The 19,172-nt window shown below is 39.9% G+C and overlaps 1 protein-coding gene across 1 annotated transcript in view; it reads right to left on the bottom strand.

The window, feature by feature from the left end:
• Positions 1 to 744: 744 nt before the first annotated feature.
• The window catches only part of LOC124082587 (gamma-interferon-inducible protein 16), a 46,798-nt gene continuing 28,370 nt past the window's right edge, over positions 745 to 19,172 (bottom strand). The window contains 8 exon segments of the mRNA XM_058574127.1: positions 745 to 2,588; positions 3,618 to 3,806; positions 5,384 to 5,803; positions 6,567 to 7,757; positions 9,759 to 9,833; positions 10,561 to 10,779; positions 11,406 to 11,542; positions 12,486 to 12,770. Of these exon segments, the coding sequence (XP_058430110.1) occupies positions 2,493 to 2,588; positions 3,618 to 3,806; positions 5,384 to 5,803; positions 6,567 to 7,757; positions 9,759 to 9,833; positions 10,561 to 10,779; positions 11,406 to 11,542; positions 12,486 to 12,770 (2,612 nt within the window). The 3' untranslated portion in view covers positions 745 to 2,492.

Here is a 19,172-nt window from a genome sequence, read left to right as displayed (position 1 = left end):
TGGCCTATCCATTCATACCATTCATACTGCCTGCGCTGGTCATTTGGATTAAAGAATCTTGCCTGTGGATCTTTCCTGAGTTGCAGGGGCACAGGAGCCAAACTACCAGGACTTTTTGAATTGTCAGCTCAGGGGCCTGCATCTGACTGATCAGAGGGTTCAATGTTGTGAGTTGGGTGCTTCTATTGATTGCAGTAGTTCAGTATGCAGGCTTTGGAGTGTCCCTGAATTACTTGTGGGTCACTGTGTACTTGTTCCCTTCAGTTGGATCATATTCAGACCAGTGAAGCTCCCGATGGCTCTCTGTGAGTGCTAGAGTTCTGGTTTTGGTTTTTCCACAGGTGACCTGTGGTGCAGTAGTCCTCCCCAGCTAATGCTAGTTTCTGAGTTATAGTAGTGAAGGGTCTACAGTGGCTCACCAGGACTCTTTTCATCACTGTCATATTTGGATACCCCAGAAACCTTCACAATGACACTTCTCTGTCTTGGACAGCTTAAAACCACTTGGTACCACCCAATCTGTCAGATGTCTATAGTTGCAGATTAGCATCTCTGTGAGCTGAGCTGACCTCTTTGGCCACATGCTTCAAATCTAGCAGCAGCTCTGGATTTTGGCTTTTCTTAGTTTATTTTAATTCCAAGGAGGAGCTCTGATATGTGGTATGACCCAAGGATGTAAGCTAGAGTGGGACTGTGGAACTAGATGAAGCTTTTTAAGTGAAAACAAAACAAAGAAGCGAACTCTTATGCAGAATGTGATTTTTTTGATTATCTCTGTTGGAGACCCAGTTCTTACAAGTTCCAAGGGGAATCAACATAACGGAAAACAGGGCAGGGCCACTGGGCAAGTCCCCTGTAAGTCATGCTTTACTCTTAATTGCCACCATCTACAGACTCAAGAATAGCAAATTATAGGAAGTTTACATAGAATTTCAGAGTATCAGGACAACTCAGAATACAATATCAGTTGGGTAAGAAACAATCTTTTTCCTTAGTGTCCATAAGTCAACTTTGAATTCAGAGGAAGTTTTAGTAGGCTGCCATCCCAGGATGATCTCTGTTCCTAATTTGCCGAGTAACTGATTTTGACACTTCATTAAATATCTTTGAACTTTAGTTTTCTAACAGTAGATGAGAAATACATACCCATACCATGTAATACATTACCATGTAAGCACATCTGCAGTGACAGAACTGTTATACCTTTATATATAAATGTATAACAATATGTGTGTATGTGATTATATATATATTATTGGTGTGGTTATAGGCAAGAAAATGTTTAATTAGCATCTGAGTCAACTATAAGAAAAGAAAAAAAAAGAAAGGAGGCATTTTATGGCAAAACAATACAATACAATAATACTCCTTGGGCATTGAGCCACAAATAGGGCATCCGTAGTCTCGGACCCATATTGTGGTAAATGTCCCCAGGCTCTCCAAATTTCCAACTCAGCTCCAATTCTTCCCCATCGCACCTCCCCCACACTGGAACTGCTCCCTGGATTCTTAATGTAGCTCTCTACTTTCCCATCCAAGTGTCCTTAGGAGAGTGAGTGCGCCTGTCTGTTGCTTGTCTGCCACACACTACACAGAGTAAAATGGAGAAAACTATCCATCCACCTTTCAGGGCATATAGGAAGATTAAAGGACATAAAACAATCACAAAATACCCGGTACCAATATGTGATCGATAAAAATACAAGAGTAAAATTTCTTTGCAGATATCTGCTTTCTGCTATTCTACTCTAAAGAAAATCAGTTCTCTTCAGTGATTGCCTACTGCAGAAGTGCCTGGGACAACTTCCTGATGGATTCACACACAGGAATGTAAGGAGGAGGAATTGTGGAGGGATAGCCACGGAGGTCTGTTGGTACTTGGGTAGATGAATGGAACTGCATATTTCAGATAGGGAGTACATCAGGGAGGGGCAGAAATTCTTTTATCATACTAGTGTGTTCATGCAAATAACCAGACAACAAACACCTCCACATGGACAATGTACCTGATTGTGGCCCCTTTAGGAGACAGATTCTCAGATATCCACCCTTCCAGGACAAAGGGATTTGCAATTATACCCCAGGCCGCATACACCAAACTTTTTTATTTTTTTTTTTAGCAGGTCATAGCCTATTCAATTGTGACTAGAGCCTAGCATTGCTCTAGAAAAAAATATTATTATTTTTTTAAAATATAAATATTATCTATGTAAAATATGGAATTTAGAAATACAGACAAGTAGAAAGTAGAAGGCTCTTCTAAATCCCATTTTCTAGAAGCAATGAATATCATATTTGTTTTTAAATTTATTTATTATTCATTTATTTTTGTGGTGCTGGGTATTGAGCCCAGGGCTTTATGCTTGCTAGGGGAGCACAGCACCACTGAGTGACAGCCACAGACTAAAGCTGGTTTTTGTTTGTAATATATTTCAAGTATATATACATATATTTTTTTCTGTACTTGGATCTCATCTCCATGAGCACTGTTATCAATGGTATCCTGGCTTTAAGGAGGATTCTTGTGAAGTGTCCACATTTGAATCACGATTGAATGGACATATCTTGGATTTGTTGCCCTTGATTACCTTGAAGAAGAAAGAAAGAAATTGAGATGCAGCCGGCCACACATTTCTCTCTTCACCCACAGGGTCTCCTCCCCACGAACCTCATCTCTTTTCTCACTCCTACTTATCTCCTGTAACCATTCCTGTGGTTGGCGTCACCTTTTCCCACTTGCTTAGGACTAGAAAATCAGCTAGTCACTTTATCCACAAGAACACAGGTGGTATCAGGAAACAGCAGAAGAGAGAAGAGCTGGTGGACCCCAAGGCAAAGCTGAGTGGAGGTTTTCATTGGGCAGAAGGGCGGGAGGAAGTTACAAAAGGCTTTCCTAGTGCAACTGGTGGGAGGAATATTTGACTGTTGGTCCTGAGGATCAGAGAGATCTCTGCAGATGTGCTTGAACAGGTCATGTGTACATTTCAGTGGCTTGAACAGGTCAGCCTTTTTATTTTATTTCTTTGCTGTCCAGCATCAGCCTTTTGCAGTGTTCCATGACTTGCACATGAACGTGTGCATCAGTGTGACAAAGAGCACAGACACTGTCATCTACCATTTCTCTAAAGGGAAGTACTTGTGTTCTGATTTGCTCAGGGCAGCACTGGTAACCTAGATCTCTTAGGGGTTTTGTTGATGACCTGTTATGTTAGAAAATATTTCCCCACTTTATAGATGGTGACAGAGAAGTGCCTCGTGTTTAAAATCTTTAGTCAATTTGAAAATCACAGAGCCAGAAGTTGAAACAAATCTTCCTTAATCTAACCCAAATCTTTCATTAAATTATTTCCTTACTTTGGTTAATTCAACATATTTTCATTATTTAGCTTAGGGAAGAATGAATTTTTAAAGTGTCTCTGAATTTACTTTATTTATTACGTTTAAAAATAGAATTAGCTTTAAAAAAATGATGTTCATATGTCCTAATCGGCAGAGCTTAGTTTTTCTTCCCATATGTTGAACACTCTAACAGCATAGAGAGTTTATTTTCCTGAAAGTACAACATAAAAAAAAAAAAAAACTTGTTTCGGAAGAATGATATTCCATAGAACACCCACCTTGATGTAACTGTGGAAAACAGATCTCAGCTGCCACTTATCTGCATTCAAGGTCAATTCAAAACAGAAGAGATTAAGTTTATCTCCTTCTTCACAGTTGATATAGGTCAGCCGTCCATACACCACCACTTCCATCTTCCCGGTATCATCTTGTATTTCATAATAAGTGCAATCTTCCCTCACATTTTTCTGCAAAAGATTATTAACATTAATCTTCTGAGAAATGTATCAGGAATTCTTACATATTTGACAAATATAGGCTATAAATGAAAACGTTTATCTCTGACAAGGTAAATAGATCTGAAGTTTCTGAATCACAGGTAACAAAAACTTAAGGTATTTTCCACCAAACATCTCTCAGGCTTTCCTAATTTAATGTCTGCATCTGTAAGGTTTTTCTAGAAAACCTTATCTTCCTAATCTGTACTGTTTCCACATAGGCATAGTCACTATAAAAATCTGATTACCTGTATAGGTTTCTTTGATACCTCCACAAGAAAAGAGAAGAAAGGTCATTTAAGGCTCCCTGGGTGAGGCTGAGGGAAACTATTACATTTCCTCATTAAGTAGATTGTTATCTCAATATACAATTTATTGTTTGTCTTCTTCATTGACTTGCTCTTCTCCAAATATTAAATCCAGATCATCTAGCCCCAATGTTTCTGGTCATATCTCCACTATATTTATTAGTTCTACAGCCACATATATTTGCACTATTGTTTAAACAGAAAACATCCCAGGTAAAAGAAAAAGAAAAAGTCGCCCTTATCTGGGTATGGTGGTGCATGCCTGTAATCCCAACTGCTCTGGAGGTTGAGCTCAGAGGGTTACAAGTTCAAGGCCAGCCCAGCCAACTTGGTGAGGCCCTGTCTAAGTAGATAGATGATTGAAAGACAGACAGACAGGATTAGGAATGTAGCTCAGTGATTGATTAACCCTGGTCTATTTTAGTTGTTGTTCTCTTCACTACCAAAGAGAACAACAACAAAAATAGACCATCCTCAAAGACATACATAGCAGATTGACACACTTCCAACAAGCAGTTATCTCAGCTAAGGGTACTAAGTTGCATGGTGTATCAGGACTGAAAGACCCTAAGTCTAAGAATTCACCAAGCTTCTTTGCCAATTGAGGGGTCTCTGACTGAGACTATAGGTCTCTGATCTTTCAGCTTCTATGTTTCTCTTATGATTTACTGCAGAGGTCAGCTGCTCAACCATCTCTGAATGAAAAGTAATGAATGGGAAAAGGTGAGAGCCTTTTAAAGGGACAAGAGTCCAGCTGATCAGAATCTGAGGTCACTGTTAAATGTCACCACATCCTGGGGCAGAGTCATCTATTTGGTTTCTTACTATGTTTACCACAACCAGATCCAGATTTGGGAGGCCAACTCTTTATTTACAATTAAGTTGTCATTGATACCGATGGGGAAACCTCAAGCAAAATCCTAAGGATACATGTGTTGAGATGAACTATAGGGTGTTATAGACCAGAGTGGCTATGAAAGTATCAGAATAGCTGTTAAAATGCCAAAGATTCTTGGTGAATCTCTTTCTGAAGAACTCTCCTGGTGAGATCCTGTAAAGACAACTGTTCTGAAACTTACTGTGCCATACTCTGATGATGAAGTCTCCACTTCCCAATCCCTGATCAGTCAGGCCTTGATTTCCTCTGTTCAGTAAATTGAGTCGACTCCCGTCAACAAGTTAAGACTCTTAAAATCTGGGCTTGCAGAAGAAACTTTATGAAATAGTGCTGTGGCTTACCTTATACACCATGTACACCCCATTCACGTATTTTGTTGTGCTTCTTGAGCAAAGATACTCAATTTTAGGAGTTGCATTAGCATTTTTAATCAGTGTCTTTGAGATCTCCATCTTTCTGTCTGCGCTCACATGAGACACAGTTGAAGCACTGTATAGCTCCAGGAACCCGTTGCGGCCAATGTAATCGGATATGGCAATAACTGTCTTTGGGATGAATTTGTCCTTCAAGTTGATGTCGAAAACTTTCACTCGGAAGAATTCGCTCTCAGTGGCCACTGTAGCATGAAACATCTTCTTCCCGCCTTCTTTGAACTCATAAGTAAATGGTTCTGTTACTTTCAACACCACTACTTCTTTGGGGCCCTTCTGGTGACCACATTCTTCAGAGGCTTCTTTAGGTACAGTTTTCAATCTTGGATTCTACTTAGGAAATACACAGCAAAAACAGGCACCGTTAAGATAGGGTATCTTGGGTCACTATCTAGTGAGAGCTGACTCAGTGTTGATTCTCAAGGAACATCAAGAAGATTCTCAAGGTTGATCCCCAAGAAAACAGTACTTGGGCAGAACTGGGGGGAACTCTAGACAACACTAGCATAAATAGTATAATTTAGGTGGTGGAATAAATAAGAAGATTTAGGTAGTCATTTCACCGGCACTATCCTTACAGATTCGTAAACTAGTGTCCAATTTAACTCATTATGGAAGACGGAAGGGTAAGTGTTCACTTGTTAGAGTCTGTAAACAAGTCAGGATGGCGCCTGGCATTTTGCCAGGGGGAGTGGTTTGCGAAGTAACGCCAGCGAGCCATTAAGTGTGGAGATTCCTTATTGGTTGACTGATGTATCTAGTTTATGCTAATTAAGATAAGCTGTGTGGAATGTATAAATATCGCTCTGGTCCTACAATAAGCGGCTCTCACTCCTGCTGTATCAATCTATGCAAGTTGCTTGTCACCCCCCCCCCCTCCCCGTTAATTTGCTGCAGCCGGACTGCAGCATTCACTAACAATCATATATATTACTTCAATGAAGTGGAGTATTATGTGAATGAGAATTCAAATGTAGGATAGGATCTCAAAATGTACTCAATAAAATGAGCAGCTGAACTGAACAAATGTGGGAGAAGCTCTTCCAAGTTTGTAAATCTCTGTCATTATAGTGTGGGAACAGAAAACTCTTACCGTGGGTAAGCAACTGCTGAAAGATGTCACAGTCTTCTGAGGAGTCTGCAGACTGGCAGATGGTGTTGCTGGCCCCACTTGTGGATTCTGGATTATGGTGGATGGTTCTGTGGGATGCATCTGAGGAGTTTGGATTCTACTGGATGATGCTGGAGATGAATGAGGACCCTGGATTCCTCTGGATGACGTTGGAGAAAAATGAGGAGTCTGGATTTTGCCTGATGGATCTTCGGGACACATGTGAGGGGTCTGGACTCTGCTGGATGATGTTAGAGATACGTGAGTGGTCTGGAACTCACTGGGTGATGTTCGAGGTAACTGTGGAGTGGGGGTTCTGCCAGCTGGTGCTGCCGGAGGCACCTGAGGAGTCTGGATTTTGCTGCATGATGTTGGAGATGTGTGAGGACCCTGGATTCCTCTGGATGATGTTGGAGAAAAATGAGGAGTCTGGATTCTGCCTGATGGATCTGGGGGAGACATATGAGAGGTCTGGACTCCGCTGGGTAATGTTAAAAGTAAGTGAAAGGTGTTGGTTTTGCCAGATGGGGCTGTCGGAGGCATCTGAGGAGTGTGGACACTGCTGGGTGGTGCTGTTGGAGGCTTCTGAGGAGTGTGGACACTGCTGGGTGGCGCTGTTGGAGACATCTGAGCAGTGTGGACACTGCTGGATGGTGCTGTTGGAGGCTTCTGAGGAATGTGGACACTGCTGGATGGTGCTGTTGGAGGCTTCTGAGGAGTGTGGACAATGCTGGTTGGTGCTGTTGGAGGCTTCTGAAGAGTGTGGACACTGCTGGTTGGTGATGTTGGAGGCTTCTGAGGAGTGTGGACAATGCTGGTTGGTGCTGTTGGAGGCTTCTGAAGAGTGTGGACACTGCTGGGTGGCGCTGTTGGAGACATCTGAGCAATGTGGACACTGCTGGATGGTGCTGTTGGAGGCTTCAGAGGAATGTGGACACTGCTGGATGGTGCTGTTGGAGGCTTCTGAAGAGTGTGGACACTGCTGGGTGGTGCTGTTGGAGGCTTCTGAGGAGTGTGGACACTGCTGGTTGGTGCTGTTGGAGGCATCTGATGAGTGTGGATAATACACTGAGGTGGTTTTACGCCAATTTCTGACAGTTGTGGAAGTTGACGCTGTCCCTGAGATTCCTGGGCCTTCACGTTATTTGTTTTGCTATTCGTGGCTTCCATTTCCTGAAGGAAAACAGGTTTCTTTACTTTGTTGTAGTTGTTGTTGTTTAATGGTTTTAAAATCAAATGAAATTCATCTTTTATTTTCATTTTTTTCCCTCTTTAAATAGGACTTTGACCCTGCAAATTTTATTCTGGGTCACAGTAGGAATCATAGCATACATTCAGATACTTCCAACACATTGCCTCCTCCTACCACAAACCTCCTTTTAAATGTTAAAATCAGAAAGGACTGCAATTCCATTGGTCTGGGAGGTGATACTGGTTCTACAGATCCTATAAAACTGATCTAAATCATGTGATTAGATAAAACTCTTAGGATTATTTTTTGGGGAGGGCAAAACAGCAGATTCACATTTATGGGCATTTCTTAAGTAAGCCTTTCCAATCAAGCAAATACATGCACCAGTCCCTGTCCTGTGCTCTTTGACAAATAAGATATACGGGTCTCCATCCTTTCAGGTGTCCTATCATAACTCCAACAGAATAGGTCCCTCAAATTCACAGTTCCTCAGGAAGGATCCTGCTACCTCTATACTGTGGATCAGGAAGCCAGAATCTTTCTGGGTTCCTAGTTGCATTCACAGCAATTCAACATACTACCTAAAGCATTATCCTTAGCTACATGGTTAGACAATTTCAAGTAACAATGGGAAATCTCTATAAAATCATATGCCATGACAATCTTCAATTACACTAATGGAAGATCATTAAATATCATCATAATTGGGTCAGCACAACACACTACTGACCAGTTTTTTTTAACTGTTTTGTAGTTGTAGATGGACAGCATGCCTTTATTTTGTTTATTTCATGTGGTATCAAGTGCCTCACACGTGCAAGGCAAGTGCTCTGCCACTGAGCTACAGCCCCAGTCCCCTGACCAGTTTTGACAGGATTGACAGCATTCAGTAATCTGACTTTTAAAGTGCCAGTTGTGTATATGTGTGAAAGAACTGCTTAGAGGGCCGTCACCTGGAGTAGAGCCCCTTAGAACAGCTTCTAAGCACCACAGGCACTTGTGCCACAGTAACAAACCCCAAGCCTAGCACTTAACATAAAAGTGTTTAAAAATAAATTTGAGACATTTTAACATCTTCACACCTACCCTGCAGTCCATCTGTGTTCATTGAACATTCAAGTTTTACAGTTGAAAGATGACTGGATCTAAATCCTGGCACGGATGTCTACTACCTCTGTGACCTGTCTGATTTCACCCATCTCTATTTTCTCATGTGTGCAATGAGACTAACAAGACCATTTTCATATGGTATTATAAAGAAGAAATGAGATGATGTACATGAACCTGGGTTCTACATTTGCTGCCAACTCATTTGATCAAGCACAGTTTTTAGGGTTATGTTTGGGTAAAAAAGAAAAAAAAAAAACCTCTGTTTTTTTTTTTTTTTTTTTCTCTAAGGGAGGAAATTTCAGAACAAAGTCAGCAGCCTTTGAATTGAATTTTGTTTATTAACTAAAACTTTCCATTAAGGAAATGCACATTTTTTGTCCTGACACCTGTTCTCCAGGCTCCTAAAAAGAAAAACAGACAAACAAAAAAGCAGATTTCTTTGACCTTTCAGGAAAGATTATTGTGAGAAATGTGGGTTCTGGGAACTAACAACAATACTAACAACAGAGGCTGGGCATGGTGGTGCTCTCCTGTGAGGAGGAGGCTGAGGCAGGAGGATCACAAGTTCAAAGCAAGCCTCAGCTACTTAACGAGGCCCTAAGCAACTTATCAAGACCCTCTCTCAAGATCAAAAATAAAGAGAACTGGGAATTTGGCTCACTGGTTAAGTTCAATCCCTCCTGCCCATAAATAAACGAATAAGTAAATACAACAGAAAATCAAGCCAAAAATCAATAGTCTCCCTGTATAGGAGGTCTGTCTTCAACATCGGCATATGGCTTGGTGGTGAGGCTGGACCTTAAGTCGAAGTGCAGCGTGGGTCTTGAGTTAGAAACCAGAGTGCAGAAGAGTGACTTAACTTGTGCTCTTACCTGCCCCTCCTGAAAACTTGAAGAAATTTTTTCTTGCTTATTCACCAACGGTACAGACTTCTTGATCTTGGGTCGCTGGTAAACACAGGAATCACATCAAGGCAGGGAAACGAAAAGGCAAAACAAAAAGCAGAGTTTGATGGAGTTGATAATACAGGTATGAATTCACTTTTCCACCTCTGTCTTTTCTCCCCTCTGGCAGAGCTGACTACAATATGAGTTTGTCATCTAGTAGAGAAGAAAGACACCTATTTTTTTTTTTTTACAGTAGGATAAAAGTACAGAAAAGCTTAGGGCCAATGTCTGCTCTTTTGCATAGGGGGTCTTTCCATGAGGAATTATTTGAGGAATGCATTATTGCTGGTACCGGATGGGTAATAAGGAATTCCAAAGCAGGGACAGACCATGGGTCAAAAGACGTGGCAAGCAGTAGCACAGGTGGCTGAAATTAACTCAGAAGTTTGGTCAGTAAGCAAAGATAAAGGGTTGAGAAGAAATTGGAATCTAGAGTGAACATACTTGTATTCATGCATCTTTCTCTGTCTGGCCAACCCCCATTCATATCCATCTCTCCTGGACCAACACATGAACCTAACACTGTGGAGATCAGAAATTGTTTCATCAATGTATGCCTTGTAAATAGCCCTGAGATTTTGATAGATGCATTTTGTAAATCAATATGTGATTTAATTGTAGGAGGAAATGGGGTACAGTAAGGGATTAGGAAAAGTTCTTTCAAGGTTTTAATGACCCCTGAAATATGGTGTGGGGAGGGACAAGTATTAGGAACAGGAAGAGGTACCTTGACTGGAGGACTATTGGATGGTTCTGGTGGAGCCCCATGAGGAGTCTGGGGACAGACCGCAGTTTGTTCTTCGCTGGTTGCTGAAGGTTCCATAAACCGACCCTGTTCTGGGGGAAGCTGTGTTCTCTCAGGGTCTTCAGATTTTTTCATTTTGTTTTCTTGAGACAATTTTAGTCTTTCTTTCTTCTTGACAGAGGTAGGTTTTCTTTTTTGGTGCTGCGAATTGAACCAGGGCCTTAATCATGCTGATTAGGTGCTCCACCTCTAAGCCACACTCCCAGCCTTTGGTAATGGGGTTTAATGTCAGTTGAAGCAGAGCATCTTTAGACAAGAAAGTCTGTATTTATAAGCAGATTCTAATTATACTAATACCCTTGGGAACTCCAGGGAGTCAGTCCATCTTCTAAAAAGATGGCCAGAAGGTAAGCACTGGCCATACATGACTGCTTCACAGAAAGAGGAAAAGTAATTTGTGCATGTCACCCTGTACTCACCTCTGGTGATGGAAGAGCAGGAGACTTGGATTTGGAAAAGCTAAATTTGGACTCAGTGTCTCTCAATAGGCTTTAGCAAGCCATTGTCCCAAACTGATTGCTATTTTAGTGCATAGCTTACAAAAGTGTGATGATTTTCTGTTTCTGCTCTAGGGGGTCATATTACCTAAGTTCAAGTGCACAGCAGTACTGAAAGAAAACGGGAGACCAACAGGTATGAGTTTGCAGGCTCAGAAGCTCGTTTTTCACTACGTTCTTGATCTATACAGATACTGGAGGGTAGATTAAAAGGCAAAAAGTGGAAGATCAGGAGTGGACGCTTTTTCAGTGGGGGCTCAGCAGTCCTACCTTCAACGAAGGTATCTCCTCCTCTGACTCTGGTTCCGAATCTGTGTTTGTTGTGGACCTGGACTGGGCAGTAGGAGATTCATCCTGCTCCACTTTTTTCCCTGTAGATTTTTTTTCCCCTTTGGATTTCCTTTTAACTGATGAAGTAAAAGACAGCACAATAAACCGGGGCTCCTGGGTGAGGACAGTGGACGCAGTCTCAGTCGGTTTCCCCTCTGCTCCTGCTTTTGTGTCTGACTGGGGGCGTCCACCTCTAGCCCATCAGCTCAGCCTGGCAGAAGCCACCCAGGCCCAGCCTGTCCCTCCGCGGTTTCCTTAGCCTTCCTGTGTGCAGTGAGCACAGCCTTCCTATCCCGGGGACTCCCAGGGACCTCTGTCAATCCCTTTCCCAACCCTCTTATTGTACATTTGCCTCATAAGTTTCTACACTCTACATGATGTTAAGGAGAGGTCATCTTTGTAGAAGATTTCTCCAAATTGGAGAAAATAGAGAAGGAAATATCATCTCCTTTGCGACATGGAAAAGTGGTGGTATTGGACTTTGAGTTCTTACACGTGGTTTTTAAACCCAGTATTTCATAAGAGGGAATGTCTTCACATCAGTGAAAGGCAGGTTTTTAATTAAATAGTGCTTCTCTTTTGTTGCCAGAGAAGATATTAATGATGAACTAGTATGCTAATAAAGCAATAATAATAATTGATTTAAATATTTTTTAAATGCACCTTTTTCCCCCTCAATTTTACTTTGTTATTTTCCAATGTAATGTATTGGAAACACTAGTCTCTCAATGAGTCCTTCTACCTATTTTCTTCATCTCCACCCTCAAAAGACATAACCCCTTTGCCAAAAAAAAAAAAAAAAAACAAAAACAAAAACAAAAAAAAACCATCAGAACACTTGACTGGAAAGGAGTTCTCTAAGTGGTCAAATGGTTGGCATCTCAAGAACCATGATTGCTATGGCAACTGAGGTTTTGACTTGGGAAAGGGATGTATCAACTGTGAGCAAGTCAGGGCTCTAGTCAATGTTGGGGAAGGTGGGGGCAGAAAGGATGGGAGTCAGGGGTGCCTCCTGGTTACCTTTCAACCTCCGAGTTTTAAGAGTTTCCGCGAGGTCTGCAAGTGCCGGAATGTCTTTGCAGAGTGTTATCAGTTTTCCCAGCCCAGCATCCCTTTGGAACTTCTCTTCCATCAAGTCAGCAATCCTAATTCTGTCATAATCTTCTTGCATATTTCTAGTCAGTTTTAAGTCTTTGGCCAATAAGGACTTAATCAATCTAAATTCATAATCCTTAATGGCCTCTAGCCCCACCAGCAGGACAATTTTCTTGTATTCGTTCACCATCTCTCAAGTTACGGATGAGCCTACAAGACAGAAACAGCATAGAGTCTGACCCGTGCATACGGACACTTTAAAAAATGGCTTATGTGTGTGTGAGTGACTGCCCCCTGTCCACGTGCCGTCCAGAGGTGTGTGTGCGATGATGAAGAGGGCTTGGTTACCAGAGGTGCTGCTGTGGAGGTGGGGGGAGGAATGCTGCAGTACACGTTTCTAAGAAATTCTTCCCTCTGAGTGATGAGAGCGGAGTGGATTCAATGGTGGGTGGTGAAGGGGTCTGGAACAGGCTGGGGGGGTGCAGTGTCAGAGCCCCTGGCTCCCCTTGCCGTTCTTTCTTGGACCTGGGCCCATCCCTGGGTGTATCTTGTTCCTGACTCTCTGCTCACCTGTTATGAATGAAGTGGCTGCTGGGCCAATGGCCGTGGCCTCCCAGCTCCCCCAGGAGTGACTTCTGCTGCTGCTGCACCCCACTTCCAGGCTCAGGCACTGACCCTGTCCACTTGGCTCTTCCCTACCCAGCTCTCATTAGTACTGCGTCTGTCCTCGTGTTGGAGCATGCATTCTGTGTCCTTTGTCACAATATGTATTGGTAGAATTATTTATTGGGTCATAGTATTTATTGGTAGAATTATTTCAACAGTTACTTGATTTTTCTTCTTTCAGCCTTAATTTCCTTAATTAGATTTTTCATGGAGTCAGTTTTCTCTCTAGGGTCCACAGCACACTACTGCTGAAAATTTTTAATAGTGTTAGAAATATTCCTGACTCCTTAAAGGATCCTGGAAGGCCCTGAGTGACCTCCTGTTTTTCATTTCTGTTTTGCTCTTCATATCCCTCATGTCACACGCTTCTGATATACACAACACACTCTTGTCTTTTCATGCTTTATGACTTTGCTACTTCCCTTTCATGGCCTGAAAAGCCATTTCTGTATTTCCTTTTCTGATTACCTCCCACTACAACCTTTAAGTGTAAACTGAGGTTTTGTCTTCTGGAATCCCTAGAATTCCCACATGGACAAGAGTCATACTTCTGAACCTAGGTAGCTTTTTGTGCTCTACCGTAGTGACACTGGTACATGGTATGGATTCCAGTTTTCTGCTTACTTTACAAGTGTTTTTAGTTTAGAAATCATTTCTTTGTACACCTTTTGGATAAATGGAATGTTCAAATTTCTTTGGCTGTTAATTGCTTCTTCCTTGAGGGAACAGGAACATCCTCAGATTGAATATAGCATAACCCAAATATCTATTGCATAACCCAAATACCTTTAAAATAGAAAGTTTTGAGAGTGTGGCAACACAATTTGTTTGTAAAATATAACCATATGTGAGATGATAGGTGGCTATGTGTAATCCTTATTCTTCTGAAATCTGAACACTCTTGTTTGTGTTGTTGTTGAAATATTATTGCTTTTGGTATTGGAGTAAAGATACAGATTATCAGTGGAGCTTGTAGTAATACAATGTATAGAACAGATGTTTCAAATAGCCTTCTGTGAACTTCAAAAACTGAATTTCAAAATATATCTAGCCCCTCAGTACAGAAGAAGGTGCTCTAACCTGGCCTGAGTGAAAAAATAATTTTGGAAGTGTAATTTTAACCTACAAAAATGATATTTAAGCAGGAAAGCCTCAACAACTACTCTGTTTTTCTCAAGGCCTAGGTAGTTTTGAATTACAACAACCCACATGGAAATATCTATTGAAAGAAGTAGTCAATAAGAAAATAATAGATTAAGAAATACTTCAGGCCAAAAAATCAGGAGAATGAAAACAAACTTGATTAAGTATGACTATGTCTTAAAAATAAAGGTATGATTGAAGAGAAAAAATAGAGGAAACCCATCATCATGGCGAAAGTAGGAGAGAAACAGAAAATAACAATTTCTTTATGTATTTTTCATAAAGCATAAGATAGAACAATAAGTTAAAAACAAAGAGAATAAAGAAGTGTCATAGATTGAAGTAAAGATAGCAAAAACAAGACAAAATACTTTATACCAGCATATACATAAAGGGCCTAATCAGTTAGGTGATTTTATGTTTTTGTCAAAATTAATTGAAGACATCTATCTAAGTGTCATTAAAAAAACATCACTGACATGTGGAAAAAACAGACATCGTTATCAGATAACATCTAATAATAAAACATTCAGCTCCTAGGAAACCCAGCAGTTTTAATTATGGATGTTTCTAATAACAGTTATAATAACTTTTTGGTCCTCCTGGTACCATAAATATATTTTTCTCCATATATACACACACAGAGACACAGATGTATACATCATTACATATATGTAGCTATCTGTATGTAGCTACACATATATGGATTTCAAGGAACCACAAGGAAAAGTGACAATTTTTTTAGTTGGTATGGCAGATCTCCATATCTTTTGGCCTGAAGTATTTCTTAATCTATGAATTTTCTCAATTCCTGAATGAACAAAGTTAAAAAAATATGTAAATATTTAGATTATCTGAGCAACATACCTGATGTACTTAACAATATTTTTATATATATAAAAAATATGATATCAACAACTAAAATCTCATAATCTATTCAAGTGCACATGAAATATTGAATTTGGCTCTACAGAAAGTCTTTTAAACCTTCTAATATACAAGACTTCTTTCTACTTGACTTCCCTTCTTCTCCCGTACTTGAATTTCCTTCTTTTTCTCTACCTCTTAACACCAAAACCTATGTATATAGTATGATAATGAATTTTCAGGCTGGCAGAGCTATCCAAAAGTGATTGAAATCTGCCACTAGTCCTGTTTTCAAATGGAATTAAAGGAAAGTTAAAAATACTTCTGAAAATATTAAGATCATATATTTGAATATCTGAGCTTGTGAATCTAAAATTTTCTATGATGCCTTTCCATTTATTCTCATGTTTTGGAAAATTGGGATAATGCTACACAACACAGCGTCATTCCAGGTGTGTGTTTTTAATTAACATTACTTTATGCTTCTTTTCATGTCTCATTCTTGTCTTTTCCTGAGGTCCCTCACTACAGTCACCAAGTTTTTTATACTCTCTCCAACCAAGAAAACCAAAGTCCTCTTCTGCAATATGAACTCCTGCCAATTCCTCCTCAGAGTTTACAATCCGAAATAGCCAAAATGCACTTCCCCTTTTTCAGGCTCCCGTGTTGGCGGAATAAAGAGGTCTGTTATCTTTCTAAGTGAATCAGTCTAGCTACTGAAGTTATCGCCAATTCCAAAGCAGCTGATGCCGGCCCGACTCCCCTCACCCCACCACCCAGAAGACCCAACACTGATTTCCCCGGCTGACCTTGTGATTTGTGGGAGGTGTCCACAAAATCTTCTTCACAGAAAGCACTGACAGGACTCACCTCCCTGGGGATTTCTTCAACAGTGGTCCAGCTCTTCAGCTCTTCAGTAGTGCAGGAAGCAGGGATTTTTTTGTTTGCATTAGAAAACTAGGTGAGATCTCTCAGAGACTGAACGAAAACGGCAGGATCTTGGGTTCTGAAATGCTGAAAAGATGAAGCATTTCCTGAAGAAAACAGGAAAAGTGCCCTGGTGAGTCACTTACTGACAATGCTGGGTGTCTCACTCGCTGGGCTCTCAGCCCAGGGGGAGAGGAAGCAACGTAAACAGAGCGAGATGCCTCTAGGTTTCGATTTCTTCAGCCAGAGAGGCTAAGTGCTTTTCCTGTAACATCTCAGTAACCCTGACAAGTTAGAGCAGTAGTTACATGTTTTTCTTACAAATCTCAATAGATAAGGAAGTCTAGAACTGGAAAATTGGCAGAATGCTTCGCAATACAGCTTCATGTCCAGACGTGTTTTTTACCTAATATTATATAATTTTTTTCATGTCTCATTCTTGTCTTTTCTTGAGGGCCCTCACTATAGTCACCAGGTTTTTTTTTTATACTTTCTCCAAGCAAGAAAACCATATGCTACACAATACAGCATTTCAGGAACTCCATATCCAGCATTTAGGAACCTCTCTTCCTTTGCATGATGCTAAAAAATCAAAGAGGAAAGGTGCACATTCCAGTCACTTGCAATGCACACCTCCTAGTCTTCCCCACAATGAGAAGAAAAGAGAAAGGAGCACCATTAATCTCATCTTCATGGCGTGAACAACAGGGAGTGTTTGGATACATGAATGAACTGAGTTTCCAGTTCTCTGACCCTCACTGTATGGACAGGGTAGATTTTTCTACTATCCTTGTCTGCCCAAGCTTCCCTGAAAATCACCATTAGTTATTTTCAGCTCGGAAGGCACTGCTCACTAGCAATGATGAAACATCTACCCATATGTGTACTGGAGATTGGATTAATGTTGTTAATACAATTAAAATACATTCATATTTTTTGGCAATTTAACAAGTGGGATGTTTATAGTAGGATGTGTGGTTCTGTATATCTTCTGCATGCAAATTATCTATTAATCATATTACATATTGCAGATATGCAGATATGTTCTCCCAGTGTTTGGTTTGTATTTGTACTCTAATACCCTGTCTTATTTGTTAAAAAAATAAAAAATTAAAAAATAAAAAATTTAAAAAAAACCTTAGAATTTGCATGCATGCAATTGAATTTAATAAAGTTTTACTTTCTGGCTTGCACTTTTTTGTGCTTTAAGATATTTTCCCTCCCTCAATGTAATGAGATTTTCCTGTTATCTGTAAATGATATCACTCAACACATTAGAACTTCAGTCTCTCATGCTATGTAATTTTTGTGTGATTTTGTGAGATACAAATCCAATGTTTGACTCTCATCTATGGAGATTTCTCATCGGCCCAACACTTTATATTTGGCCTTTCTGTCGGCTGTGTTACAATACCATTTTTTCACATATATGTGCTTCTATCTTCATGCTATCTGTTAAGTGACATTTCATGTTGCCTTAATTATTATGGCTGTAATAGATATTGGTTTCTTGTAGAGCTGGGGCTTCCAAAATCATCAGTTTGATTTCTCCTTACTCTTTTATATAGGTTTTAGGCTTATCTCAACAAATTATTCAGAAATGTCTTTGAGATTTTTTTTTAAAACTGAATAATCTGTACTTTTATACTTCTTTTTCATTAATTCATGGCAAACATACCTAATACTGAAGTTCATTTTGATCCAATTGTATGAGTATGGAATATGATTTTCTCCAATTCAGTCCCTAGGACTTTCCCTTTCCCACCCATTCCCCCTCCTCCTCTTTCCTTTCCCCTGCTCTACAGATATTTCTTCTATTTATTTATAGTTTTTTAAATTAGTGCATTATGGATGGGCATAAGGGTGAAATTTAGTGTGATATATTTATATACAGACAGAGAAAAATTGAAAAAAATCTGTAATTTTAGAGCAGTTTGAGCAGAAAGTACAGGGTGTTCTCATATACTTCCTTCACACACATGCAAAACTTCTCCCACTATTGACACCTTTACCAAAGGGGTGTGTTTGCAAGGATCTTTGAGGTTTTGTGTGGAGTTTATAGGTTAGTGTGAAAAGAATTGTCCTATTCATATTATTGAGTCTTCAAATTAAAAAAAAAATCATATATATTCCTATTTATTTGTCTTCTTTGCAATCATCAGTAAAGTTTCATAGTTTTGTCTATAATGGTTTTATATATTTTTTGCTAGGTATCCCTAAGTACATCATGGTTTTGTACTTTTTATCAATTTGTTTTCTATTGGTATATCTGCAAAATAAAGAAATGCAGATGTTTATGTTGATCTTATGCCTAGAATTATTGATGAACCATTTCTGATATTTTGTATATTATTTGGATATTATATATAAGCAATTTTCTTTATTATTATTATTATTAGTTGTTCAAAACATCACATAGCTCTTGATATATCATATTTCATACATTTGATTCAAGTGGGTTATGAATTCCCATTTTTCCCCCTTATACAGATTGCAGAATCACATCAGTTACACATCCACGTTTTTACAAACTGCCATATTAGTGACTGTTGTATTCTGCTGCCCTTCCTATCCTCTACTATCCCCCCTCTCCTCCCTTCCCATCTTCTCTCTCTACCCCATCTACTGTAATTCATTTCTCTCTCTTGTTTTTTTTTTCCTTTCCCCTCACTTCCTCTTATGTGTAATTTTGTATAACAATGAGGGTCTCCTTCCTTTACCACGCAATTTCCCTTCTCTCTCCCTTTCCTTCCCCCCTCCCATCCCTGTTTAATGTTAATCTTCTTCTCATGCTCTTCCTCCCTGCTCTGTTCTTAGTTACTCTCCTTATATCAAAGAAGACATTTGACATTTGTTTTTTTTAGGGATTGGCTAGCTTCACTTAGCATAATCTGCTCTAATGCCATCCATTTCCTTGCAAATGCCATGATTTTGTCATTTTTTAGTATATAAGCAATTTTCAATGTCTTGTTAGCATAAAAACAGAGAAGGAAACTAATGGAATGGAAT

This window comes from Marmota monax, unplaced genomic scaffold (assembly GCF_021218885.2).
Source record: "Marmota monax isolate L192 unplaced genomic scaffold, Marmota_monax_Labrador192_F-V1.1 WCK01_AAM20220418_F8-fsc00145, whole genome shotgun sequence".
Taxonomy (NCBI): Eukaryota; Metazoa; Chordata; class Mammalia; order Rodentia; family Sciuridae; genus Marmota; species Marmota monax.
Note: the sequence above shows the minus strand (reverse complement) of the source record. Positions and strands in the feature narration are given on the sequence as shown.